Source organism: Emericellopsis atlantica, assembly GCF_019669845.1.
Source record: "Emericellopsis atlantica unplaced genomic scaffold F5Z01scaffold_5, whole genome shotgun sequence".
Lineage (NCBI taxonomy): Eukaryota > Fungi > Ascomycota > Sordariomycetes > Hypocreales > Bionectriaceae > Emericellopsis > Emericellopsis atlantica.
The window spans coordinates 40,048-61,369 of NW_025764707.1; the positions used below are offsets into that span (position 1 = coordinate 40,048).

Below are 21,322 nucleotides of genomic sequence, written 5' to 3' on the forward strand. Positions count from 1 at the left end.
CTTTTCAAAGGCTCTCAAGTAGTGGTGGGGACCGCGTCCATGCGTCCGCTCGTCGTGTTGATGGCGATGATGGTGCTGGTGATGGATCGAGTGTCGGCTGATGTGGTGCGTCGCTGCGGTTAATGGGCCATGCTTCACGGATGTCAGCTCCGTCAACGAGCGTTTGACCTGGTGTCGTCCGCCGGGTCTAGAAGGGGGCAGGGCAGGACCCGCGGACGGAGGTGGTGAGCGTGGCGTGCCCATCGTCCCGGAGCTGCCGGCCGCACGCTTGCACTGGTTCAAAGGCAGATCAAAAGTCAAGGTGACGGAGGGATCCACGCGCGGGACTTGCTGAGGCCGAGACAGGGCCCAGCGGGCGGGTGCAGCAATGTGGGGCGGCAGATGGTGACACCCGGCTCTTTCACGTGTCGCCATTCATCTAATTAATGTTAATTCACGCTTTCAATGTGAGTGAAAGACAATTATATGCGAGACAGTTACTATGTAAGTCCGAGAGCTGCATTCATGTCTGTGTACGGTCGCGATCAAGTGGGCTGCTGGTTCCTGCTACTCGTGTGTATGAACGCTAGATATGATATCGTGTGTGAATCAGAGCCAGTAACCCAAACGCCTGCCTGTGCAACGCCATTGTTTCCACCCAGTGTGAGATCTATCATGGCTTCGTTCCGTGTCTTTTCCGGCCAGGGCGTGGTCGGTAATTCCCGTGGGCATTGTCCATGCGCCTGAGCAACGGGAGACATTCTGGTCAGAGCTGAAGCTCCAGCCCCGGTCGGTGGCTGATCGGAGTCGTGAGGCGAATGGGCGAGCCGAAATACGCCCTGCATGGAAAATTCCTTCTCGCCAACTACTTTGCCTCAGGAGTTGATCATCTTATTGCGCTTCTCTTTCCTCTTCAGCCTCTCCACTCTCTTCTTGTGCATCCTTGCCTCCAGCTCCTCATATCGTTCCTTCTCGGCCTTCCTCTCTCTTTTCTCTTTGATGGCAGCAACTCGTTCCTGTGGAAAGAGTGTCAGAATCGAGTTTGTCGAATCGTAGATGTCGAAGTGTCCTTACCTTGTGCTCCTGCTGCTTCTCCTCCTTCATCTCCTTCTCTTTGGCCTTGACTTGCGCCATCAGCGCACGCTCCTGCGTTCGCTTCTCGTAGGACTTGAGTCCACGGGTCGGACGGAAGGCCTTCTTGGGTTCGTGCCATTGCTTGCCTGCGATGGTGTTAATTAATGCCCCAATCTCAGCCCCACCGCAGGCTGAAGCAAGGCGCACATACCATTCTTGCGCATACCCAGAGGTTTGCTCGTCGTGGTATCGCCAGCCGCTGGCGTCGTGGTCGGGGCGGTGGACATGATCTGGGATGGCTTTAATGTGTTGCTGTGTAGTACGTAGTGACCCAGCTGGTGCGCTGAAATGCGACAAGCACCCGATTCCCAGTCTCTCTCGTGGATTTTTTTCTGCCCGCCAGTAATCAGCGGGGACTTAGCAGGCGGTGAGCGCTGCGTCTCCCCCACACCGGCCAGAGTCTGAGAATTGTGGCGCATGACCGGACCGGAAAGGGGGCTGGAATTTCAGGGTCCAATTCTCCACAACGCGCTTTTCAAGTTCACAGTTCATTGACAGGACGCGAATTCTGAAATCCGATCTTTCAGACGGGCTTGTGACTGGCTGCGCTACTAAATTCGTCAATTTCCTGGCTCAAGCGCTGAATTCCCACTGCCTCCATTGAGGCAGGTAATTACGGGACAACATAGCGAATCAACTTGCATGAGCTTGTGTGATTATTATTGGCATGCTGAAATGTATTGCGGCCGTCTTCTCAATCTACATTCAAGATTCCTCGGTCCACTCGTGGTTCTAATAATCGCTCTTAGAGAGATGAACTGATGCAGGGAAGGGAGATTTGCCGTTCATCGTGATTTATCGCAATGTACAAGACACAAGAAACACAATAAAGGCGGCGCAGGGCGGGCGGCCACAGCTAATAATAAGTTTCGACTCCACCAAGCAATAACAAGATGCCATGACCCATAGGCGTGTCTTCAGTTGAAGTTCAGTTTCCGCCCCCACAACAACACTCTTCAGCGACAGCGACCCATGATGCATGGGAGGTATTCGGCACACGATTGTCGGGAATGCGGTTAGATGACCTCATTGACGCTAAAACCATCTTGGGCCCTTGGCTGAGCTCGCCCAGCTCAAACAGCCTTGTCTCTCTTGTGATTGTGAACAAACGTGTCAGACAGTGGCCATGAATCTTCACTCGCGCGGTGCATGCAAGGGAGCGTGCTGGCTAGGACGCAGGATATTGCACTTTCGCAGTTGCATAGGCGACGTATCGCCCTTCGACAGTGTTTCGCATTGGCGAGGCGATAATAGTCGACCGAGGACATGGAGCTGGCCTCTGAACGTGCGTAGCGCGGCATTGGGCATGTGTTGGTCCCGTCGGGCTTGGCTGGATGACGAGGGCCAGCTCCAGTCCCCAAAGACTGGAGGCGCAAATTGACAGGTACAGTGGACTGTGGACGCGGTTGCTTCCATCGGACCATCGGTTGCCAGGGTCTTCTTGGAGCCGCCCGCAGCATTACGTGGTTAATTACAGGTACGTACAGTGTTGTTTGTCTCTCGCGCATCGAGAGATCCGAAAGGGGCCATCTGTCGGAAACGAGCCATTAATTCCGTAGTGGTATTGGTCGTGCCAAGATGCATAGCCTCACCCATAATCCAGATTAGGTAGTGTCCTGATCAACCGTTGTACTTAAGAACCGCCTGCTAAGGTCTAGATAATGGTACCTGGAGCAATGACGCAGCATAGAAAGTTGATTGCTCATAAATGTCTGTGGTCTCGGATGAGCAATCAGCTAGGTACAACCACCGAAATGTGATGGCCACGATCGTGGACGGCAACAAGTTACTCAATCGACAGGCAGCCTCCGCACCCGACGGCCATTCGCGTACAATAATAACTTATGTGCCTCGCAGACACGTACCTATGAAGCAACCATATACTGGGCACCGGGCACCGTGTTAGTCGGCATCTGATGTCTTCACCAGCGATCGGCGGGCGAAACGCGGCAGCAAGACACTCTCTTCACTCTCTTGATGATATGTAATGCAACAATGGCCGCATAGGGCGAGGCCTGTCCCACCGCCTTGTTGAACAATAACAATACAGGTCATTCGACTGGCCAGTGGTGGTGGCTCCATGTCGTCCCCCCTTCGGCTAGTCCTGAGAGGCCAGCACAAGTGCGTAACTTATGTGCAAGCAAGGAGAAGGGAGAGACAGGATGGTGAGCTGCATAAAAAGATGCATATGCAGGCACGCGCAGCTGACATTGGAGTGTGGTCTGGGCACGCTCACCTCACCCAATAAGAAGGCAGCCTCGTCAAAGCAACGGCGGCCTAGCGTCTGGGCACTGCCGACACCCAGCGTTATTGTTCCAACGAGAGCTGAGTTCGTTTGGCTTGACTTCATCCATCCACGCACTAATAATAATTACCCAGAAACGCTGACAATGACCGTCATGCTGCCGAGAAAGTGCGGGACATATACGATACCATGGCTCATGGCGAGCTGCAACATGCATGGTCACTCAGTGTGTCGGCCCAGAATCGCCCTGGCAGACCCGTGAAGATGAGTCTCCAGACGATCCTTGGCTAGGCCCGTGAACAGTCAGTCCGTTGTACGTACGTAGTGGTGGTGATCGAGGCCGGCCATTCCGCAGGCTTACATGTAATAAGTTAGGGCGTGGCTGTCGCCAAAGAGAATGCGCACATCACTCAGCCTTCGTTCTTGGCTGCTTCTGTCAAATGACGGACAATTTCGATCAGCGATTGCTGACGGGAGAATGTGGCGCGCGCCGCGAAACTTAATCTCAACACACCGACTAGAGCAACCTAATAATTGAAAGAGCGACCATCTCGAGAGTCGAAGCTCGAGGCAGTCCAGTCACTCGCGAGTCGTACGCACGGATAATAGTGATCAACGCTAACGAGATGCGAGGGACAAGCGCTAGGCATCGAGCCCCCCCGGTCGAGGCGGGCCAAGCGTGCAGCAAGGATCTTGGGGACCGAAAACAAAAGCGGATTTCGATACTGCCCCCACAGAAGAACCCGCTTTTTGCTTCTGCGTCCAGCGTCGTCCAGCGGTCTTTCGTGTCTGGGCTGGCTGAGCACAGTGACTGACCTGGCTCCACTGGGGGTCCACTTCCCATTTCCGGGCGCTCTTGAGTCTTGACCAGGCAGGCGCCCTTCCTTATCACGCCCGCCCACCCATCGTCCCCCCCAGGCCTGGCGGTGCCTCCGTTGACTGACTGGCTCCCGACATTCATTCCTCCTCTTCTCAACCTCTCGCATTCACGCTCACCTGTCGACGTCGCGGCCCTCTATCCTCGCCGCGCTCGTGCGTGTTTCTCTCCGTTGATGCTTTCAACGCCTGGTGCGATTCCAGTCTGCCTTCTCTCCTTTTGAGTTGTCTGCTGGTCTTGGCCGTCCGCTCCTTTGTTTGCTGCTACAGTGCTTTTTGAATGCCCGTCTCGTTCGTCTCGCTGTTCTCCCATTCAGGTACGCCTCCCCAGATGAACCATCATTCTTGCAGTGCTGCAGCAGAAGACTCACAATGAATCACAGCTCAAATAATTACCAGTGTGCATATTCAACCCCCCCGAACCCTCTTGTTCTCGATACACAATTAGGAAGCGATCAGTGCAGACTAGTGTCGTCTCAGTCCTCGACCTCGACCTCGAGCATTGCCATCACCTCCGCCTATTCTTATGATTGATCCGACTGCCTAGCCGCCCAGCAGTTCTGTGCCGCGGTTCGGCTGGAGGTTATTATGGCTTCAGCATACGGACCTGAGCCGAACCTGAGGGCCCCCCTCATCGACAATATGGGTGCGCCCGAGCTGGGGCACCGACAGGCACCTCCTCCCAATCCCACCTTCAGCTTTCCAGCTGCGCCTGCGAGCCCCGATGGCACCACGACCGACCAGGCCAGACCGGCTAGGACATCCAGGAGACGCCCAATGTCAGCCATTGAGAACTCGACGCAGTCTTATCACCTGGCGACGGAGAGGTCAGCTGGTCGCGCTGCGCTGCCAGCCTTTAGCTTCAACCCGGGAGCCTCACTGCCGCCCGATCCAATGGCACCCGCTATGAGCCCGCCTCTGTCCCCTCAGTCTCCCAGGGTTCTGCCATCAGGCGACAGGCCCAAACATGGCCATCGGCGAGGGGGCAGCGAGTTTGTAGGAGGAAGAATTCGTGAAGGCAATTCGATTGCCGTAATGGGCACCAGCCCTATCAAGTCAGAATTCGGCTCCTCTGTGAATCTGGCGCCTCCACGCAGGGGTCACCGACGTGGTGTTTCTTCGGCCTTGTCAACAAACGACCTGTCCCTGCTGCCTCCTCCACAACAGGATTTCTCATTCAAGGGAAGCAGTGCGCCCAACTCACCTACCGATTTCGAGCGGACCCCGGTGCCCATTCCCCCACCTGCTGAGGAGCCTCGATTGGAGCAGCCGCCTGCTGAGAACACGTCGAGCAGAGAGGAGGACGACCTGCCACCTCCCAAGCCAGCATCGCGCGCTCGCGTTGGATTTTCCGACACTCTCGAGTTCATCCCTCGACCACTCTCATTGGTGTCAACCGACACCTCCAGCACAATCACCGCCAGACCCAGTCACACTGTCTCTGGGAGCCATTCCTCACTCGTACCTGGAAGCTCACCGACAGGACGCGAGAGTCCGGCGTCACGATCACGTAGCCCCTCACAGGATCCTGATTCGCGACCAAGTACAGCAGGCGCCATCCTCGAGCGCCCTCCTACACTCCAAGCAGATGGGCAAACTATTTCGCCTCGGCGCCGCAATTCCATCCCTGCCCTTGCGGATTTCGCAGCCAGGACTGTCTCAGAGCCGCCAACACCGAGCCCGACCAAGCCCAAGCGGTGGACCTTCTTTGGACTGGACGCTTTCGCAGGACACGGCCCTCCCAGCAAGAATCGCCCACATAGTGCCTCTTCCGCCGAATCGGCCACGCGGGTCGTATCCGGAGCATCCTCATCCGACCTTGGCTCAGATTCCCCCGCCGAGGACAACAGGTCCAAGGCTGACAAGAAGAAGAGCAAGAAGCGAAAGATAGTCAAGGGTTGGGCAGGCTCCATACTGCACCGTAAACAGAAAGACGATAAACGGTCCAAGTATGCTGTTCGGCCCCCTACGCCCCCTGCCTCCGCGGTGGCCTTGGAGGAAGAGGATGATGCGATGGATATCGACGATCAACCGTCACCAGCCCCGCCTACCGTCTTGATTACTGAATCGCCCACGCCTCCCAGACCGACTTCATCTCGAAAGGCTGAGGACATATCGTCGCCCATGATTGACCTCGATGCTGCTCTTGGCCCGTTCAACACTCCTTTGGGAAACAATCCCGAGTGGGATGCTGCGCAGAGGGCCGCCGGCAATGCCGGCAGACGTCGACTGCACAGTGCACAGGGGATGCGTGGGTTCAGCGGACCGGGGATGCACTATCACAGGAGAGCGGAATCCGCCCCTGACTTGCCGCCCTTTGAGATGGGCCCGTCAAGCATCCACCGGTTTGCGAGCAGCTCCACCATGGCGGACGTTTTCGAGGAGGAGGAAGAGGAGGTGGAGGACGACAATGCCAGCCGTCACTCGAAGCCCCCGACGATTTCGGAGCAAGAATCTGACAACGACGCAACGCCCCCAGCCGTGGCACCCGAGCCTCCCAAGGAGCCGGCTCGCAGCGTTCGCCGCAAGAGCTCCGGGATGAGCGACAGGGACCAGTCCAGCATGCAGTCGATCCGCGCGCAGCGGTCCAAGAACTCGATGCACGAGAGCGTCATTCTGGAGGAGCCCGCCATTCGCTTCCGCACCCATAACGTATTTGACGGCGGGTCGGAAGCGTCCATGTCGCCTCGTCTTTCGCCAAGGCAGGCTTCCGGGACCCGGGAGCTGCCCACGTTCCAACTACCGGCGCCACCCGCCCCCAGCGCCGTTCCCACAAGCCCCTACTCAATGAGTTACTCGTCTTCGCCTCGCTCGCCCATGTCAGCGGATACACAGCGGCTGTCAACGGCGCCGTCGTCTGTGCACGAGGACAACAGCTTCCGGTCGCTGCTCATGGGCGAACCTGGTCCAGAAGTGCGCCTGTCGGTGGACTACGACATTCCGTCGCTGACATCGAGCAACTCCATCATGACGAGGGACAGTCAGTATCCGCCCCAGGCACGCATGTCGCAGCCTACACTCCGCGAACCCCGCCCGCTATCCGTGTCGTCGGCGGCTTTCGGCCGTCGCCGATCAAGCCTGGTCAGCCTCAGCCGTTTGATCAGCAGCTCCCACGGGGAGAGGAGCAAGCTGTCGATGGAAGTGCCCATGGACGCCGAGGGCGAGGCCAAGAAGACGCGCGGCAGCCGCACGAAACGCCTCGGTCGCCTTGTGCAATTCTGGAAGCCGAAGGAAGAAGGTACCCAAACACAGTGAGCCAAGCCAGCCTGAGGCGGCATTGACCACATGTCTGATGAATGTATATGGAACTGGGAGTCACACTGTATATTTGCGAGAACATTTTTTGGGGTCGGACAACGGCCCAGCTTCTGGCGCGCTCTCCTGTGACGACAAACAGGTCAAGGAGACGCCCACCAAAGCCATAGCGGGGACATGGGACAGGCGTTTGACGATTTAGCATCATGACATCCACCAGCAGTTACAAAGGCATTAGGCCGTTGGATTTTTGAATCAAACAGTGGGTGGCAAGACACATCAGGGACCTGAAGCCATGCTCGTTGAAGTTCTTTTGCCCATAATGTACTATATCGTCTCGTCGTAGCTATTGTAAAGAAAGAAAGGATCGATGGAGCAGTAGCAGGCGTCAGCCCTACTGCTCTGCGACGATCGAGCAGGAGATGATCATAACCCAAACGCCAAACCCAAGATACGATCATGACAAGGGAAAACACCGCAGCAGACCACGTAAAGTCAGATGAACATCTTGGCGACGCCCGCAATGGTGCCATTGAGCGCATCATTGCCGCTCGAGTAGGACTGCTCCCATCCGGTGGTGGCCCTGCCGCCGTCATTGACCCTGACAGTGGTCTTGGTCTTGCCGCCGCCGAAGGAGTCGCCCGCGAAGCGCACGGCGTCGCCCATGAAGCCGCCAGCGTCCCCGGTGACGGCCTTGCTGGCGAGGCCGAGAAGCCTCTCGAGGGCGGGCGACAGGCGCAGGCCGAAGCGGGCGAGGAGGGCGGCCAGGGCGCCGCCGGTGACGAGGGGCATGAGGACCATGATGAGGACCTTCCAGGGGTGGCGCTTGGCCCAGTGGGTGAGGTCGCGGAGGAGGCGCTTGAGGTGTTTGTAGGTCTTGTGGAGGAAGCCATGGCGGGAGGAGCGTTTGTAGTACGACGGTTTGCCTGTGGGTGTGTTAGCTTTATGACTGTGTTCATCACGGACGACAGGCTGGGGGGGCGAGGGATGGACGCACTGGACCCAAAGAAGCTGCCGCGCGAGGTGTTCCTGTCGGCGCCGAGGCCAAAGAAGCTGGCGCTGGACTTGGAGTGCTTGTGGTAGTGGGAGTCATTGTTGCCGAAGAAGCTGGAGAGGCCGGCGCCGAGGGCAGCGCCGGGCCCGTACGAGTGGCTGTGGTGGCCCTTGCTGCTGCGATGGCGCGAGGAGGAGCGGCTGCGGGAGCGCTTCTTCCTCTTCTCGGTGGGCTGGCGGGAGCGGGAGCGGTGACGCTTGGAGGCGGAAGGACGGGAGAGGCCGCCTGACACGACGGAGGTGCCGTCACCCCATGGGTCGAGGAAGCCCATTGCGCTGGTGGGAGAGTTGTGTTTCTGTCTTGTCGTTGGAGGTGCTGCGTAGGCGATGGAGGGACAGGACCGTGATGATGAACAGGTGGAGCGAGGGGTCTTTGTGGCCTGTGGGGTGGTGGTGGTGGTCCTGGCTATGCTGGGCTTGTTATCAATGCGATCAATGCAAGCAGCGCAATGGTTTTAATGAGGCCTGGACTGGATGTTCGGTCTCGATTGCCGTGGATCAATTGACGAATCGAACGAGGACGGGGCAAAAATCTTCTGCTGCGTCGGGAAAGCACACGATGCAGACGCAGACGCAGACGTACGGAGTACAGTACGTAGATGCAGATGCGAGCAAGCAAGCAAGCAATGCAGAGCAGCCAGCGGAAGATGGATTGGTTATCGAGAGGCGAGTGGAGAGACGCTCACTCGCAGTCTCGCTCACCGTAAATTCGGAGGCTGGGATGCGGGAGCCGGCAACCTCCACCTGGGCTGCCAGCTGCAGGGATCGTCCGGCTTAGCGTTGCCTGATGGCTGCTCGAGAAGTCGAGACTCGCGCGTTGAGGCTGCTCCTCAGGGGTTATTGGAGCTTGGGGAGGAGACTGGACGCGGCGGAGGGGAGGAGGAGGAGGAGAAGCAGCAGCGCGAGGGGCGGCTGCAGGGGTTTAGATCGTGTATGCACTTTGAATAAAGTATGATCGTGGCGTCTGTTCCTCTGTGTGAGATGTGCTACATGTTCTTATTTATCATTTATTATATGTCGGTACTCGTCCTCGGTCAAGGACAGTCGTCGTGGCACGCTGGCCATTCAATTCGAGATGGGTACTTGGTTGTACGAAGCAATGGACGACGATGCAACGACTGGACACGACGTGCTCGCTGGGGTGGTACCAAACTTGACAGCACAGCACACAAGGAGTCATCTTTGGAGTGACTCAAATTCTCAATCCAAAACACCTTTTTGTGCCTTTTCCTGTCTTTGCCTGCCTGTATCTATGAGTAACTTGCTGGAGATCATATCCACCCGTGGCCCAACTGGACCGGGCCTCGAAAAGGCCACAGCATACATTGCATCTCGCTTGCTCCACAGACGCTGAGCCCAACGTTATGCGTCCCAGGCAGCAGCAGCAGCAGCAGCAGCGGCATCTGCCGATTACCTCTTCTTGTTCTTCCTCTTGCTGGCCCTGCCACCCGACAGCGCGCCCGTGGCTTTGGCCACCCTGGCCAGTGAGTCCGTGCTCTTGTCCAGCATCTCAAAGTCCGAGTCGGAGCTGGGCGTGCGCTGCGCCGCGGACTGCTCGTCCGATTCGTCCGCCTCGACGACAATCTGTTCCTCGATGACGGGCGCAGACTGCGGCAGCAGGCGTCCAAACGTGGAGCGGAGGAGCCACAGGGGCAGGCGGACAACGGCAGTGTCCTTGAACCCTGGCACGGCAATCTCGTTCGGCTGCAGGAGTTAGTGGGCTAATTCTGGCGTCTCATACTGGGTAAGGGGCGGGGGCACTCACGTCAAGGAGGAACTCGTTCACGTTGCCCTCCTCGTCCTCGTCCTCGAGGTAGACGTCGCCCAGCTCATCCACGACAAGGACCTTGCCGTTCTCGGCGACAACCCTCTTGCGGCGCCCGGTAGGGCCAGGAGACGCGTCGCGCGAGGCATTGGCGCTCGCACCCTTGGCCTTGCGGCTCTTCTTGGCTCCCTCGCGCTTGGCGTCCTTCTCCTGCATGCGGCGCTGCTTGCGGTTCATGGGCTGGGGCGGACCGTCCTCGCCCTCGGCCTCATCCTCGGGGGGTGGCGTGGGTACGACGGGGGTCTCGACGACGGGCACGCCCGCCGCGCCCCAGGCCGTGTCGCGGGCAAACTTGACGTAGCGCTCGACAAACTCCTTTTGCTTCTTCCAGCCCATGTAGAGGATGATGTAGTGGACGAGGCCGCCGCCGAGGAGAAAGACGCCGGTCAAGACGGTGCCGAGACCGGGGCGGTAGCGGTTGTAGTAGTAGTCGGTGCCCTTCCAGAGGGGGAAGCCGTTGGCGAGGAAGTGGTCGTAGCGGTCGCGACCCTCGCTGCGGAGGATGTTGGCGATGAGGGAGAGGCGGGCCTGGGCGGCCGAGGCCTCCTTGACAGCAGCGTTGATCTGCGACTGCGTGGGCGCCTTTTGGCCGGGGTTCTTCTTGCTCTCGGCCCGCAGGTTCTGCTTGACCTTGTCCGGGTGCAGCGAGCGCGTCTTGAGGCGGTACGCCTTTGTAATGTCGTCGATCGAGGCCGACTGCTTGATGCCGAGAATGTCGTAAAAGGTGGCCGCCTGGTCCGTCTCGTGCGCGGAGATTTCGTCGCGGATGCGGAAGATTTCACGGTCTGGCGTGTCAGTACGATGATTCTCTGGCACGTCGCTCGAGGAGGTATGGGAGCAGTAATCACCTTCTTTGCTCCAGGCACCGAGCACGGGGCTGATGAGGGCGAGCAGCCCGAGAAGAAAGTAGACGACCTTCATGGTGGCGGCATGCGAGGTGGTCGACGGACTGAGAAGGGAGGGTTGGAAGAGATGCGACCAGATTTCATTTTCTGAGATTCAGGGTCCCTCCTTATTATCCCTCCACCACACAGACGACAGGTGGCCCCTTGCTCTAAGGTACCTTACATAGGTATACCTGACTTCACTTAAAGTTCGCCCCTGTCCAGCCAAGCACCTTTTTGTCCATTCCAGCACGTCGAATTGATTGACGGTATTTACTAGACTAGCGGGTATTGTACAATCAACTTCGCAATGCGCGTTGATGTCGAGGCCGATGCCGACCCATGCCAAGCACCCAAACCGCCATGGCATCAAATGATGGACTGCCTGTCGTATAGCGAGTGCACACAGTCATAAAATCCAATATCTCTGACCAATCCCAGGATCTATCCATTGTAAGCCAGTCTATGCCCCCTCCTCATCCTTCACCGCAAGCCCCACGCCGTCAAAATTCAAAGAGACATTGCCCTGCCCCATAACCTCATGTTCATGGTACACGATAAAGTCCAGAGAGACACCTTGCGTGGTGAGGTGCACATCGTACTCCAGCCTGCGGAAGCTTTGGCCCGTCGTCGTCTGCATCTCGGGCAGCTTCTGGTACTTCTCCAGCAGGTTCTTCCACCGTATCTCGCATAGGGTCTTCACCGAGCTATCACGGCGCGTCACGTCCGCCCTTGGGTCCTTGAACTCGAGCATTTTGTAGGAATACACAATTTCCGTGACGATATCCTCATCCGCCCCGGTTAGCGCTTGCCAGCAAGGATGGACGATGGGGCGGTCCGCCTCGATAGGATGTCCCTTGGGGAAGTCAGTAGTGCAAAGCTACAGGAGGGTGTCGAGGCTCTTACAATCGTGATGAACCACTTGACCTGATCCTTGGCCTGCCACTCTTGTTCTACTGGGCACCATTCCCTATCCCGGGGGTCGTGGATGTCGTTCTCAAAGGGGGAGATGTTGGTCACCGTGCCCCAGTTGACACGAGCAACGCGCGAGTTGACAATGATGGCGAGGTCCGACGAGTCACTGCACTCGGCTAGGCCCTTGACGACGGCGCCCCGGCAGACGGCAGTCCAGCTATTTGTGCGCGTTAGTAGGTTCAACCCAAAAAAGGGGAGGCTCTTGACGTACGGCCGCTCGCCTGCGTCCTGGATGAATTCAGGGATATCGCGAACTTGATCCTTCAGGCATTTGCCAAGGTACTCGCTCTGGCCAAATCCTCCCACGAGAATTAGGAACTACAATACCATGAGTAGCTGCGTCTTGGAACTTTCCGGGACCACTTACCTTGGGGGTCTCGTCGTACTCCTCGACCACCTTGTTAATCTGCCCCTGAACGAGACGGGCCACCTTTTCGAAGATTCTTGTGTAGATTGGCTCAAGGTCATACCTAAATCTCTTTAGTCATATACGTCGCTGTGCTTCAAGGACGCTAGTTACCCTTGGATCTGAATCTCAGGCGAGCGGAAGCCCTCGCTCTCTGATCCCGAGTAGGGCAGCGTGAGAGGGTACGGTGGTGTATCGCGACCGAAATACTGCACCTTGAGACCGTTCTCCCAGTGCAGGTTCATGAATTCGTGTAAGCCAGGCCCTTGCATTTTCTTATAGACATCTCGTCCCACGACAGTCTTTAGGAGCTTCGCGAAGCCTTCGTCAAGGTGCACGGAGCCGCAGACCAGTCCAGAGCCTCGGACACTCTCCTTGACGATAAGGGGATCCTGACTTTCAATCACGTATGTGATCAAGTCCTGCTTCGGGTCAGGCAGGGTTCGCGGCTATAGAGTGGATGGATAAGCACGTACAACTGTACCTCCGCCTGCATCGCAGATAACAAAGTGATCGCCGTCCTATATATCGATCAGCGATCTGCACCAGACACGAACATAGTTAGGTCCTCGGCCAACCTCAACATCCTCACGGCTTCCCATGCTCTTTAGTGAAGCGAGGATAGCGGCCTCGGGTTCCGACACAAAGTCAAGGGACACGTGGTGGTCATCGGCGCGGCCAGCAATTCCTGCCACCTGGAGTGCCTCGCGCATGCGCTGCTGCGCGCACGGGGACCAAATGGCAGGCAGGGTAACGACGATCTTGAGTTTGCAGGCCTCCACAAACGACTCCCCTTCAGACACCTTGATCTGGCTCCAGGCGTGAGCCCAGAGGAGCCGAAGATAGTCGCCGATGATAGTTACGGGACTCTTGCGCAGCGCCTTAACCTGCTTCTTCAATGACTTATATTCGGCCGAGCTGGATAGGTGTGGTGGAAGTTCGTCCTCCTCCACGAGGAGTAGTTTGAGCCACTTCAGCGGCGTGTGCGAGTACCGAATCTCGTAGCCCCAGGCGGCGGGCTGACCAGACTTGTCGTACGCAATGACGCTGGGCACCTTTTGCTTGTCCATGGTCTGATAATACAGCTCGCCCTTCTAGCGCGATACGATGCTTATCTTCTCAGGATTTGTCGAGAGGGCGTACGCAACGCCAGAGAAACTGCAATGAGTCAGTCAGCGGTGAGAAGATTCCATTTCGAGGGGGTCCTACGTCGTGCCAAAGTCAAGTCCCACCACGAGAGTTGTCTTATTCTTCTTGATGCCCTTGGCCGTCGCCGAGCGCTGAGGTCGATCCTTGGCAGGCATAGTGAAGCGTAAGATGGCGATGGTATAAAGGAGTTATTGTAGGGTTCACTGATCGATGAGAGAGTAGAAATAGCGTAGACCACGGGGTGCAGATGGTGGAAAAGACGAGGAAGAGAAGAGAAAGGCGAGGAGAAGAGAAGGTGAGAACAAGAGGCGTGAAATGAAACCACGCCAGATGACCATTGTTGGCTCTACGAAGACCAAAGTGAGAGAAAGTGAGGCATGACAAGAACAGATGAACTCCATTGTCGCGAGCCCAACGTGAGATGCAGTGACTGAATGCGTCCCCCTTCATGTTGTGTCCAAGCAGAGCAGGACGGGCAAACACACATACCTGCCTGCTTCCTCACTCTGAACGCTCTTGAAAGCACGATATCATACAGAAAGCTAGCAAATACATGGCATTATTATAATAAGTCTACAGCAAACAAATCTTGCAGTATTTATGCGCCGACGTTGGGCTGACCCGACGCCTGGGCCGGTTGGTACGAGTTCCTCCAGTCACCATGTGCCGGCGTGTAGGCCGTGTGGACGGGCGACGGCTCCTGTGGCGGAGGAGAGACAGTCGACGCGTCGTACTGCTGGCTGGCACGACCGTCCTGAGGTCCGTAGGAGTATGCCACGTAGCCAGCGGGAGGCGCCTGGCCGACAGGCAGCATGATGGGCTGGCCCGGTGCGTGGGCGCCGTACTGGCTGAAGTGCTGGGGTTGCTGACTCGTCGGTGGCATACCGTAGCCCATGGGACCTGGGATGTACACGACAGGCGGCGTCCTGCGGTTGCGGATGCTCGTCTCGTAGCAGCCAAAGATGAAGAGGAGGAGGTGGATGGCACTGTATGCTACATGTCAGTCGCTGCGCCCATGGTTCTACCGACCAACAAATTCACTCACACTTCGATGCTGCCCAAGGCGATCATGACACGGCTTATGATGATGGTTTTGCCAATCTCGCTTAAGGACTCGTCCTCGAACCAGTAGCTGCCGTAGTAGTAGATGTCGCCCAGGTAGTACAGCGCATAAAAGACGACGGCCACGATGAACCCGAGCCAGAGGAGCAGGTCCATGGCGACGACGGCCCCGGGATGCGTACCGCGGTGGCCACCGCGCACGAGAACAGCGACCATCTCGGCCAGATCCCAGATGAGGCCAACACAAGCCTAATGTTCCACGCAATTAGCAGGTAGCTCGAACAGACTCGCCAGGGGAGCGCAGAACGTACTGGGGGCAGCATGATGACCAGTGGGCCGTAGTAATAATCACCACCCCATCTGGTGCCAATGTAGGCCGAGAGGCCGATGAGGACAATCGAGAAGATGGCAGACAGGATGCGGAAGATGACCTTGGAGAGCCACATGCTCCGGGGCGAGACATGGGGCGGCGGCGGCTTCATGTTGTCGCCTTTCACGGCTGGTTGGTATTGTTGGTACTGTTGCTGTTGCTGCTGCTGGTATTGCGAAAACTGCGCCTGTTGAGGCTGCTGTGACGGATCCATCGTGAACGAGCGAAAGGGGGCACCAGGACAAACGCGGTGCGCGATGCTATCAGAGCAATGTTCGACGCGCAAGAGTCAAGTTGTTGGCTTGAAGAGCCAGCGCGCGATTAGAAAAGGAGAGGCAAAACTGTAAAGACCGTGAGGAGCCGCAAGGCAGAATCAGTTGCAGATCTCCAAAAGACACACACGCATGAGCGCTGGTCAGCCGCAAAAGTGCGAGATGACTGTGATTTTTTCAGCTTCCGTCACAGCTGCGCCGCCCTACGCCCAGGCAGACAAGGATGTCGCTTGGCAAGACGCTGCGCCAAGCGGTTAGTGGTCATTGGATTCAGAAGCAGTTAGCGCCATGTCCTCGCAGGCAATGTCGCGGGCCAGCCTCAATGCCAAGATCCAGTCCATTGGAGTTGGAGTTTGGTGAAATTGGACTTGAATCACGACGGCCTCTTTGTAACGCGACTTACCCTGTATATCATCGCACAAAGGACGAGATTCGGAAAGCACGCTTAAGATAAGACTCAAAAATGAATGTTTGCGTCAGTGTCGACCAAATGGAACAGGCGGAACGTAAAAATAACCTGTAATTCGCGATGTCGTCCAGTTAATACTACCCTCTAGGCCTACGTAATACATGCCACAAGCCCGAGTCAAACTGTCGATATTAGTGCTCATTGTCAGTGCGTATCTATCACCGACTGCCGAATACTTGTTAATTCCGGACAAAACCCCCGCCAATGGCAGTAAATTATAATTTTCCTAATCTCCAATGGGACCCGAAGACGGAACCCGCTCAGGCACTCGCGCGGGCCTCGCCGCCTCGCGAGCACAATACCGGGGTCATCCATCCCGATCTCGCTGCTCGCCACTGATCAACATCAACGCCCGGCTACATGTAGCTCGCGCCATGTCTGTGAACTCAAATCTGGCCCAGCATCGCCTGTCATTTCGTGACATGCGCCAGAGGGATGGATGAGCGCGATACTGCAGCCAGCCGAGAGGCGTCTGCGGGCGACGTCGTGCCAGACGCGTCTGTCGACGGCCCAGCCGACGCGAGCGAGAAGAAGTCACTGTCCGGCAACCGCATTCAGATGCAAGAGGAGATTCCCACAGACGATGGCCTCAGCAAGTACGACACGTATTGGCGTCGCCTCTTGGCACCGTCCAACTGCCGATGGAACATGAATTCACCGCCCACCTTCACCACTGGCCTGTGTGTCTTGTACGCATTGGTGAATCCCACCCCTTTACCCCTGAGACAAGCAATGAGCTTACACAGTCGTAGTCTGCCACCTTCACCGTTGCAAACTTATACTACAACCAGCCAATTTTAGACAAAATCGCCGCCACGTTTGACGTCACATATGAGCAGTCCTCTCAAGTGCCTACTCTGCTTCAAGCTGGATACGCTGCTGGCTTGGTCTTCATTCTGCCACTGGGTGACATGGTCGAGCGACGGGCCTTCATCCTCGCCCTCGTTCTACTGACAGCCACATTGGTACCATCTCCCAGCGCAGAATCTGATCGTGATGCTGACCGAACCCCAGTGGATCGCCCTATGCGTCACGACGTCCTTCACTACCTTTCGTGTCATCTCCTTCATCTGCGGCGCAACAACAGTGACCCCTCAGCTCATGATCCCTCTCGTCGGTGACTTTGCGCCCCCTGAACGGAAAGGCGCCAACTTGTCCATCGTCACGTCCGGCTTGCTCCTGGGGATGCTGGTCGCCCGGTTGCTCTCCGGCGTCGTCGCCAACTACACAGCCTGGAGGAACATTTACTGCCTCGCCTGCGGAGCGCAGTACGTGCTCGGCCTGATGCTCTACCTCTTCATGCCCGACTACCCCGCCACCAACCCAGACAGCCTCCACTACCTCAGGGCACTGTGGTCGATCCCCAAGATGATGTTCACAGAGCCCGTGCTGATCCAGGCGTGCGCCATGGCCTTCACCATGAGCAGCTGCTTCACCTCGTTCTGGACGACGGTCACCTTCCTGCTCGTCTCGCCACCATACGAGTATCCGTCTCTCGTGGTGGGTCTGTTCTCGCTGCTCAACATCGCAGCATTGGTGTGTATCCCCCTGTACGGCCGCATCATTGACCGCTTCGTGCCCCTGTTCTCCATCCTCCTGGGCCAGATGGTCATGCTGGCCGGCATCATTTTTGGCACATTCACCGGCACCTTTACCGTCGCAGGGCCCATCCTGCAGGCCATTGGCATCGACGTCGGGGTTCAGATCGCCCAAGTCGCCAACCGCTCGTCCATCTTCTCCATCAACCCCAAGGCTAGGAACCGCGTCAACACGGCCTACATGGCGTGCGCGTTTGCGGGCCAGCTGACGGGCACAGCCGTCGGTAATCGGCTCTATGCTGCGGGAGGTTGGCGGTACAGCGGCGGCTGCAGCAGTACGGTACTAGGGACTCGGTGCTGATGAACGAGAGTGCTGACGTGTCTGCAGTCGGATTTACCTGCCTTGCGATACTCTTTGCGCTCGCGCGCGGTCCCAGAGAATCCCGATGGGTCGGTTGGGGCGGAGGATGGCGGCTTAGGAAGCTTCCCCCAGTGCCTGCAACGCCCTGAGGGCAGACGAGGGCAGATGAGACATGTAGATGTCAAGTGTCGAAAGTTGCTGTGTATCCACCTTGTCCTTGGGGTTCGGTCTTAGGCAGCGAACATCCAGAGGATCGTTGTCTTGCGAATGTCTGGTCTTTATCCAGCCCTGCGTTATATGAGACCTTGGAAAAAAAAGCCGAGGTTCTCTTGTAGTCTGAGAACGTCAGCTCACCGTTACGGACGCCGCACATGAGCTTTGGAGCTGTCTGCTCGGTTCCCATGAAAGCAGCAGCTAACGGCGTCTCGAATTTGGACTTTACCAGACAAGAGCTAAGTTAAGGATCGTTGATGGGATGAAGTCAGAGTCGAAATCAATGAGCCGACGGATGCTGTGCTCACATGCTGTCTTTTGTAGATTGTTGGTGTCGCGCTCTACATCAGGCGTACCCTCCACCGATATGGAGGCCGCTCTTTCCCCCCTCAAGGCCAGGCACGCACCACCCTGAATGATGGCAAAATTAAAAAGAAAAACGATCCCGCTACTACCTTATGGTAGTGGCGGAACCGCAATCTTTCTTCTTCCGTCGTCAAGCTGTTGAATCGTTGTGCCCCGACTGTTAACTGTCCTTACAACCGTACGCTATTTGCGAATGTACGATCGACATGGCGAAACTATCGCTGTCTGAGCTTCTGCGACAACTCGTGGAATTGTCTTCCGTCGACAGCTCGTACGACAAGGACACTCTCAACCTTTCGATTGATCTCACAAGCATACCAATTTCGGACCGCCAGCAGCTGCGATTCCAAGTTCAGTCACAGTCGAGTAAGTTCGAATTAAACCGAATACTCGAAACTGAAAGTAACCCGTTCGATAGTGTCTCTAGTTATACCGAGGAAACGAATATTATCCGAAACCCACGACACTGAGGAAGGACAAAAGTCTCGTGGATATATAAACCCGTCGATATCAGAAAGACGGAGTGAGATAAGCATTCCCATGCGAATCGAAGATACAGTATTAGACCTGTACGACAGTCCGAATCTCGGCGGAACGCAGCGTTTAGTTATCGTCGAGTTGGATCCTCGGACGCCCGAACTGCCTACTACGGGCCTGCCCACGGATGACGTTCTTGTGAATCTCTGGAAACAGCTATCTAACAAAGCATTGAATAAGCTATATCCCGAAGTATGGACGCCCAATGGGCACTGGAAAGCCGGCTGGGCGCATCTGAAGACGTCGAAAAAGCCCACGAACGATCGAACGATACCAAACAAAGTCGGTTTGACATGGTGTATGCTATACGGAAAGATTCTCCAATGCAACCCCGTCGACATTCCGCCTCAATGGAATCGAATCGTGATTTCCGTTGTGCGTTCCTCGGGAGTGAGTCCGACTTATGGTCGCGAGGGAATGATACAGCGAGGGAAAGCGGCCGCCAATGCCTGGATCCGGCTGTCTCCAGACGACACAGCGCTGACGATTGTTCACACAAGAGTCAAAACATCAAGCTGTGTGGATTTAAGCAGTAAAGAAGCTTATTTACAAGAAATTTTGCGGTTACTAGAGGCCGCGAACCGTCGACCCGGCACTCGAGTTAAGATCTTGTCTATTGGAATCGACGGCTTGACGACGCACCCGGAAAGCATATCGTACCTAAACGAAAAGTATCCGAATATCGCTAGCAGGCTTATCTGCGTGGTTCCGCGGGCGTTCCCCGAATCCATGTCTGATTATCCCGTCTTAGCGAATGGTATTAGATATGGAGTTTTCGACCTGGGCGCAATCGCAAGTGCCACGACTCACTACGACAGCTCTCCGAACCTTAAGAAGAAGCGCTTGGTCGATCTGTGGAGGCTAATCAGCGGTGGAAAGTCGGGGGACTTAGCTGGGGTTGTTTATACTGACTGGACTGGCGATCGAAATGGCTTTAGAGTTAATCCTGATACTGTGACGGGGACTGGAATCGATGAAGAACTTCCCTTGATGAGCCGCGAGCTGCGGTGATTCGAAACCTCGAAGGAACGAAACGAATATCATAATATCAAACTCCAGCCTTTCGCCTGTTCTACTAGGACCGAAGTGAAACTTGAACATAATACCAAGCGTCGCCTACGAGTCTACGGAAGTAAATGTCCGATATAACGAGCGTCGTGCACTCGACACGGGTCCAGCGTGATCACAAGAACGCTTTTCAACTTATCGCAGATCGAAGAAGTGTTCATATATGTCCCTGCGACTACGAAATATGCATTCTGAGATTCACAGAGCATCCGTCCGTAGTCGTACACACACCAGTGACTACGTCCCGACTCCCACGGGTGGCCCGAGCCATATGGCACCAGCGACCATCGTAATAAGTCAATGACCTGGTCCAGCACAGGCTTTTGAACCTGCTTGCGACTCGCACTTGCGACTCACACTCGCGGCGCACACTTGCGACGCACACTCATGACTCGCGACTCGCGACTCACACTCGAAACTCACACTCGCGAGTCATACTCGCGGTGCACACTCGCGATTCACACTTGCGATTCACTTTGTCGAGACTGACGGCATCCTGTGAGCAGCAAGGTGCCTCGTCCGTCGGGTAGCACGAACCCGTAAGCTGCTCCTGTGTGGGACTACTCACAGGCAATAGGTGGAAGACGCAAATTCAAAGGCCCGGTGTATACTGGTAATACACCTTCGTCACTGTGCAGAAAAGTGGTAGATGCAGCGCCGCAAGACTAGATCCAGTTGCGGCGCCGTCAGGCGTCAAATGCCACGGAGGGTACGCAGTAGGATATATACCTCAAGTATTGGATATGTTTTCAACGAGTCAAAAGCAATTTGGCGCAGTGGAAGCGCGGTATGTGATTGTCTAAACTCAATTCGAGAATTCACGCTAACTCATCCCAGCCGGGCTCATAACCCGGAGGGTAAGCACATCCAGTGCCTCTCAGTTCGAATCATCAACTAACAAATCAGTCCTACGATCGAAACGTAGAATTGCTATCTTTTTTTGTCTTTTTGGACCCCAGGTTCGCTTTTTACCTCATGCAGAAGGCCTGTTTTTAATGTTACAAGCTCGTTATATTCCTCAGCATTTATGTTTCGACGCGCAGCCCTGCCCTTGTCGCACCGATCATCTTGGACAGTTGCACTACGCGCGTTGTCCCGGTATTGTCGCATTGTCCGCCGTGAAGCTTGTGCAATGGCTTGGGTCTGTCTAGTATATATTATTCGCTCTAGACGCATCGTTGTTGCTTTTGAATCCAAGTATGCCACTTCCCTTAGAGTCAATGCACATTTGGACTGCTAGACAATTTCCATGCTCAACTTTCTGACGGACCATCTCTTGACAGCG

The 21,322-nt window shown here is 56.1% G+C and overlaps 9 protein-coding genes across 9 annotated transcripts; 3 read left to right on the forward strand and 6 right to left on the reverse strand.

The window, feature by feature from the left end:
* Nucleotides 1-461: 461 nt before the first annotated feature.
* F5Z01DRAFT_647140 (nucleolar protein CgrA) lies at nt 462-1,462 on the reverse strand. The gene is made up of 3 exons (XM_046262962.1): nt 1,265-1,462; nt 1,054-1,199; nt 462-995 (listed from the first exon to the last, which is right to left on the reverse strand). The coding sequence occupies exons 1-3, from the start codon at nt 1,338-1,340 to the stop codon at nt 855-857; spliced, it is 363 nt and encodes a 120-aa protein (XP_046120870.1). The 5' UTR covers nt 1,341-1,462; the 3' UTR covers nt 462-854.
* Nucleotides 1,463-4,550: 3,088 nt separating this feature from the next.
* Nucleotides 4,551-7,561, forward strand: F5Z01DRAFT_442441 (putative cell wall proline rich protein). The gene is made up of 2 exons (XM_046259782.1): nt 4,551; nt 4,618-7,561. The coding sequence occupies exon 2, from the start codon at nt 4,823-4,825 to the stop codon at nt 7,487-7,489; it is 2,667 nt and encodes an 888-aa protein (XP_046120871.1). The 5' UTR covers nt 4,551; nt 4,618-4,822; the 3' UTR covers nt 7,490-7,561.
* A 423-nt stretch (nt 7,562-7,984) lies between these two features.
* On the reverse strand, nt 7,985-8,814 carry F5Z01DRAFT_671398 (uncharacterized protein; the record flags this gene model as incomplete). The annotated part of the gene is made up of 2 exons (XM_046264694.1): nt 7,985-8,415; nt 8,487-8,814. 2 exons carry the CDS (start codon nt 8,812-8,814, stop codon nt 7,985-7,987), a joined length of 759 nt encoding a protein of 252 aa, XP_046120872.1.
* Nucleotides 8,815-9,837: 1,023 nt separating this feature from the next.
* Nucleotides 9,838-11,370, reverse strand: F5Z01DRAFT_442150 (uncharacterized protein). Its single transcript, XM_046259781.1, has 3 exons — nt 11,216-11,370; nt 10,308-11,152; nt 9,838-10,246 (listed from the first exon to the last, which is right to left on the reverse strand). Exons 1-3 carry the CDS (start codon nt 11,286-11,288, stop codon nt 9,953-9,955), a joined length of 1,212 nt encoding a protein of 403 aa, XP_046120873.1. The 5' UTR covers nt 11,289-11,370; the 3' UTR covers nt 9,838-9,952.
* A 344-nt stretch (nt 11,371-11,714) lies between these two features.
* On the reverse strand, nt 11,715-13,702 carry F5Z01DRAFT_671400 (uncharacterized protein; the record flags this gene model as incomplete). The annotated part of the gene is made up of 7 exons (XM_046264695.1): nt 11,715-12,107; nt 12,158-12,383; nt 12,438-12,544; nt 12,594-12,696; nt 12,747-13,054; nt 13,109-13,153; nt 13,211-13,702. The coding sequence occupies 7 exons, from the start codon at nt 13,700-13,702 to the stop codon at nt 11,715-11,717; spliced, it is 1,674 nt and encodes a 557-aa protein (XP_046120874.1).
* Nucleotides 13,703-13,726: 24 nt separating this feature from the next.
* On the reverse strand, nt 13,727-13,936 carry F5Z01DRAFT_671401 (uncharacterized protein; the record flags this gene model as incomplete). The annotated part of the gene is made up of 2 exons (XM_046264696.1): nt 13,727-13,790; nt 13,842-13,936. 2 exons carry the CDS (start codon nt 13,934-13,936, stop codon nt 13,727-13,729), a joined length of 159 nt encoding a protein of 52 aa, XP_046120875.1.
* Nucleotides 13,937-14,379: 443 nt separating this feature from the next.
* On the reverse strand, nt 14,380-15,325 carry F5Z01DRAFT_671402 (uncharacterized protein; the record flags this gene model as incomplete). The annotated part of the gene is made up of 3 exons (XM_046264697.1): nt 14,380-14,767; nt 14,827-15,092; nt 15,155-15,325. 3 exons carry the CDS (start codon nt 15,323-15,325, stop codon nt 14,380-14,382), a joined length of 825 nt encoding a protein of 274 aa, XP_046120876.1.
* Nucleotides 15,326-16,111: 786 nt separating this feature from the next.
* Nucleotides 16,112-18,018, forward strand: F5Z01DRAFT_442454 (major facilitator superfamily domain-containing protein). The gene is made up of 4 exons (XM_046259783.1): nt 16,112-16,653; nt 16,707-16,919; nt 16,969-17,827; nt 17,881-18,018. Exons 1-4 carry the CDS (start codon nt 16,390-16,392, stop codon nt 18,000-18,002), a joined length of 1,458 nt encoding a protein of 485 aa, XP_046120877.1. The 5' UTR covers nt 16,112-16,389; the 3' UTR covers nt 18,003-18,018.
* Nucleotides 18,019-18,638: 620 nt separating this feature from the next.
* F5Z01DRAFT_633727 (uncharacterized protein) lies at nt 18,639-19,980 on the forward strand (the record flags this gene model as incomplete). Its single annotated transcript, XM_046261981.1, has 2 exons — nt 18,639-18,798; nt 18,851-19,980. 2 exons carry the CDS (start codon nt 18,639-18,641, stop codon nt 19,978-19,980), a joined length of 1,290 nt encoding a protein of 429 aa, XP_046120878.1.
* Between the last annotated feature and the right edge of the window lie 1,342 nt (nt 19,981-21,322).

What these genes read in the sequence shown, in the direction of transcription:
- F5Z01DRAFT_647140 (XM_046262962.1), bottom strand. Translation starts at nt 1,340, where the DNA reads ATGTCCACCGCCCCGACCACGACGCCAGCGGCTGGCGATACCACGACG. An exon ending in TCTGGGTATGCGCAAGAATG is followed by an intron (nt 1,200 to 1,264) that starts GTATGTGCGCCT and finishes ACACCATCGCAG; the next exon opens with GCAAGCAATGGCACGAACCC. An exon ending in AGAAGCAGCAGGAGCACAAG is followed by an intron (nt 996 to 1,053) that starts GTAAGGACACTT and finishes CTCTTTCCACAG; the next exon opens with GAACGAGTTGCTGCCATCAA.
- F5Z01DRAFT_442454 (XM_046259783.1), top strand. Translation starts at nt 16,390, where the DNA reads ATGGATGAGCGCGATACTGCAGCCAGCCGAGAGGCGTCTGCGGGCGAC. An exon ending in TGTGTGTCTTGTACGCATTG is followed by an intron (nt 16,654 to 16,706) that starts GTGAATCCCACC and finishes ACACAGTCGTAG; the next exon opens with TCTGCCACCTTCACCGTTGC. An exon ending in TTCTACTGACAGCCACATTG is followed by an intron (nt 16,920 to 16,968) that starts GTACCATCTCCC and finishes ACCGAACCCCAG; the next exon opens with TGGATCGCCCTATGCGTCAC.
- F5Z01DRAFT_442441 (XM_046259782.1), top strand. Translation starts at nt 4,823, where the DNA reads ATGGCTTCAGCATACGGACCTGAGCCGAACCTGAGGGCCCCCCTCATC.
- F5Z01DRAFT_442150 (XM_046259781.1), bottom strand. Translation starts at nt 11,288, where the DNA reads ATGAAGGTCGTCTACTTTCTTCTCGGGCTGCTCGCCCTCATCAGCCCC. An exon ending in CGGTGCCTGGAGCAAAGAAG is followed by an intron (nt 11,153 to 11,215) that starts GTGATTACTGCT and finishes CTGACACGCCAG; the next exon opens with ACCGTGAAATCTTCCGCATC. An exon ending in TGAACGAGTTCCTCCTTGAC is followed by an intron (nt 10,247 to 10,307) that starts GTGAGTGCCCCC and finishes TAACTCCTGCAG; the next exon opens with CCGAACGAGATTGCCGTGCC.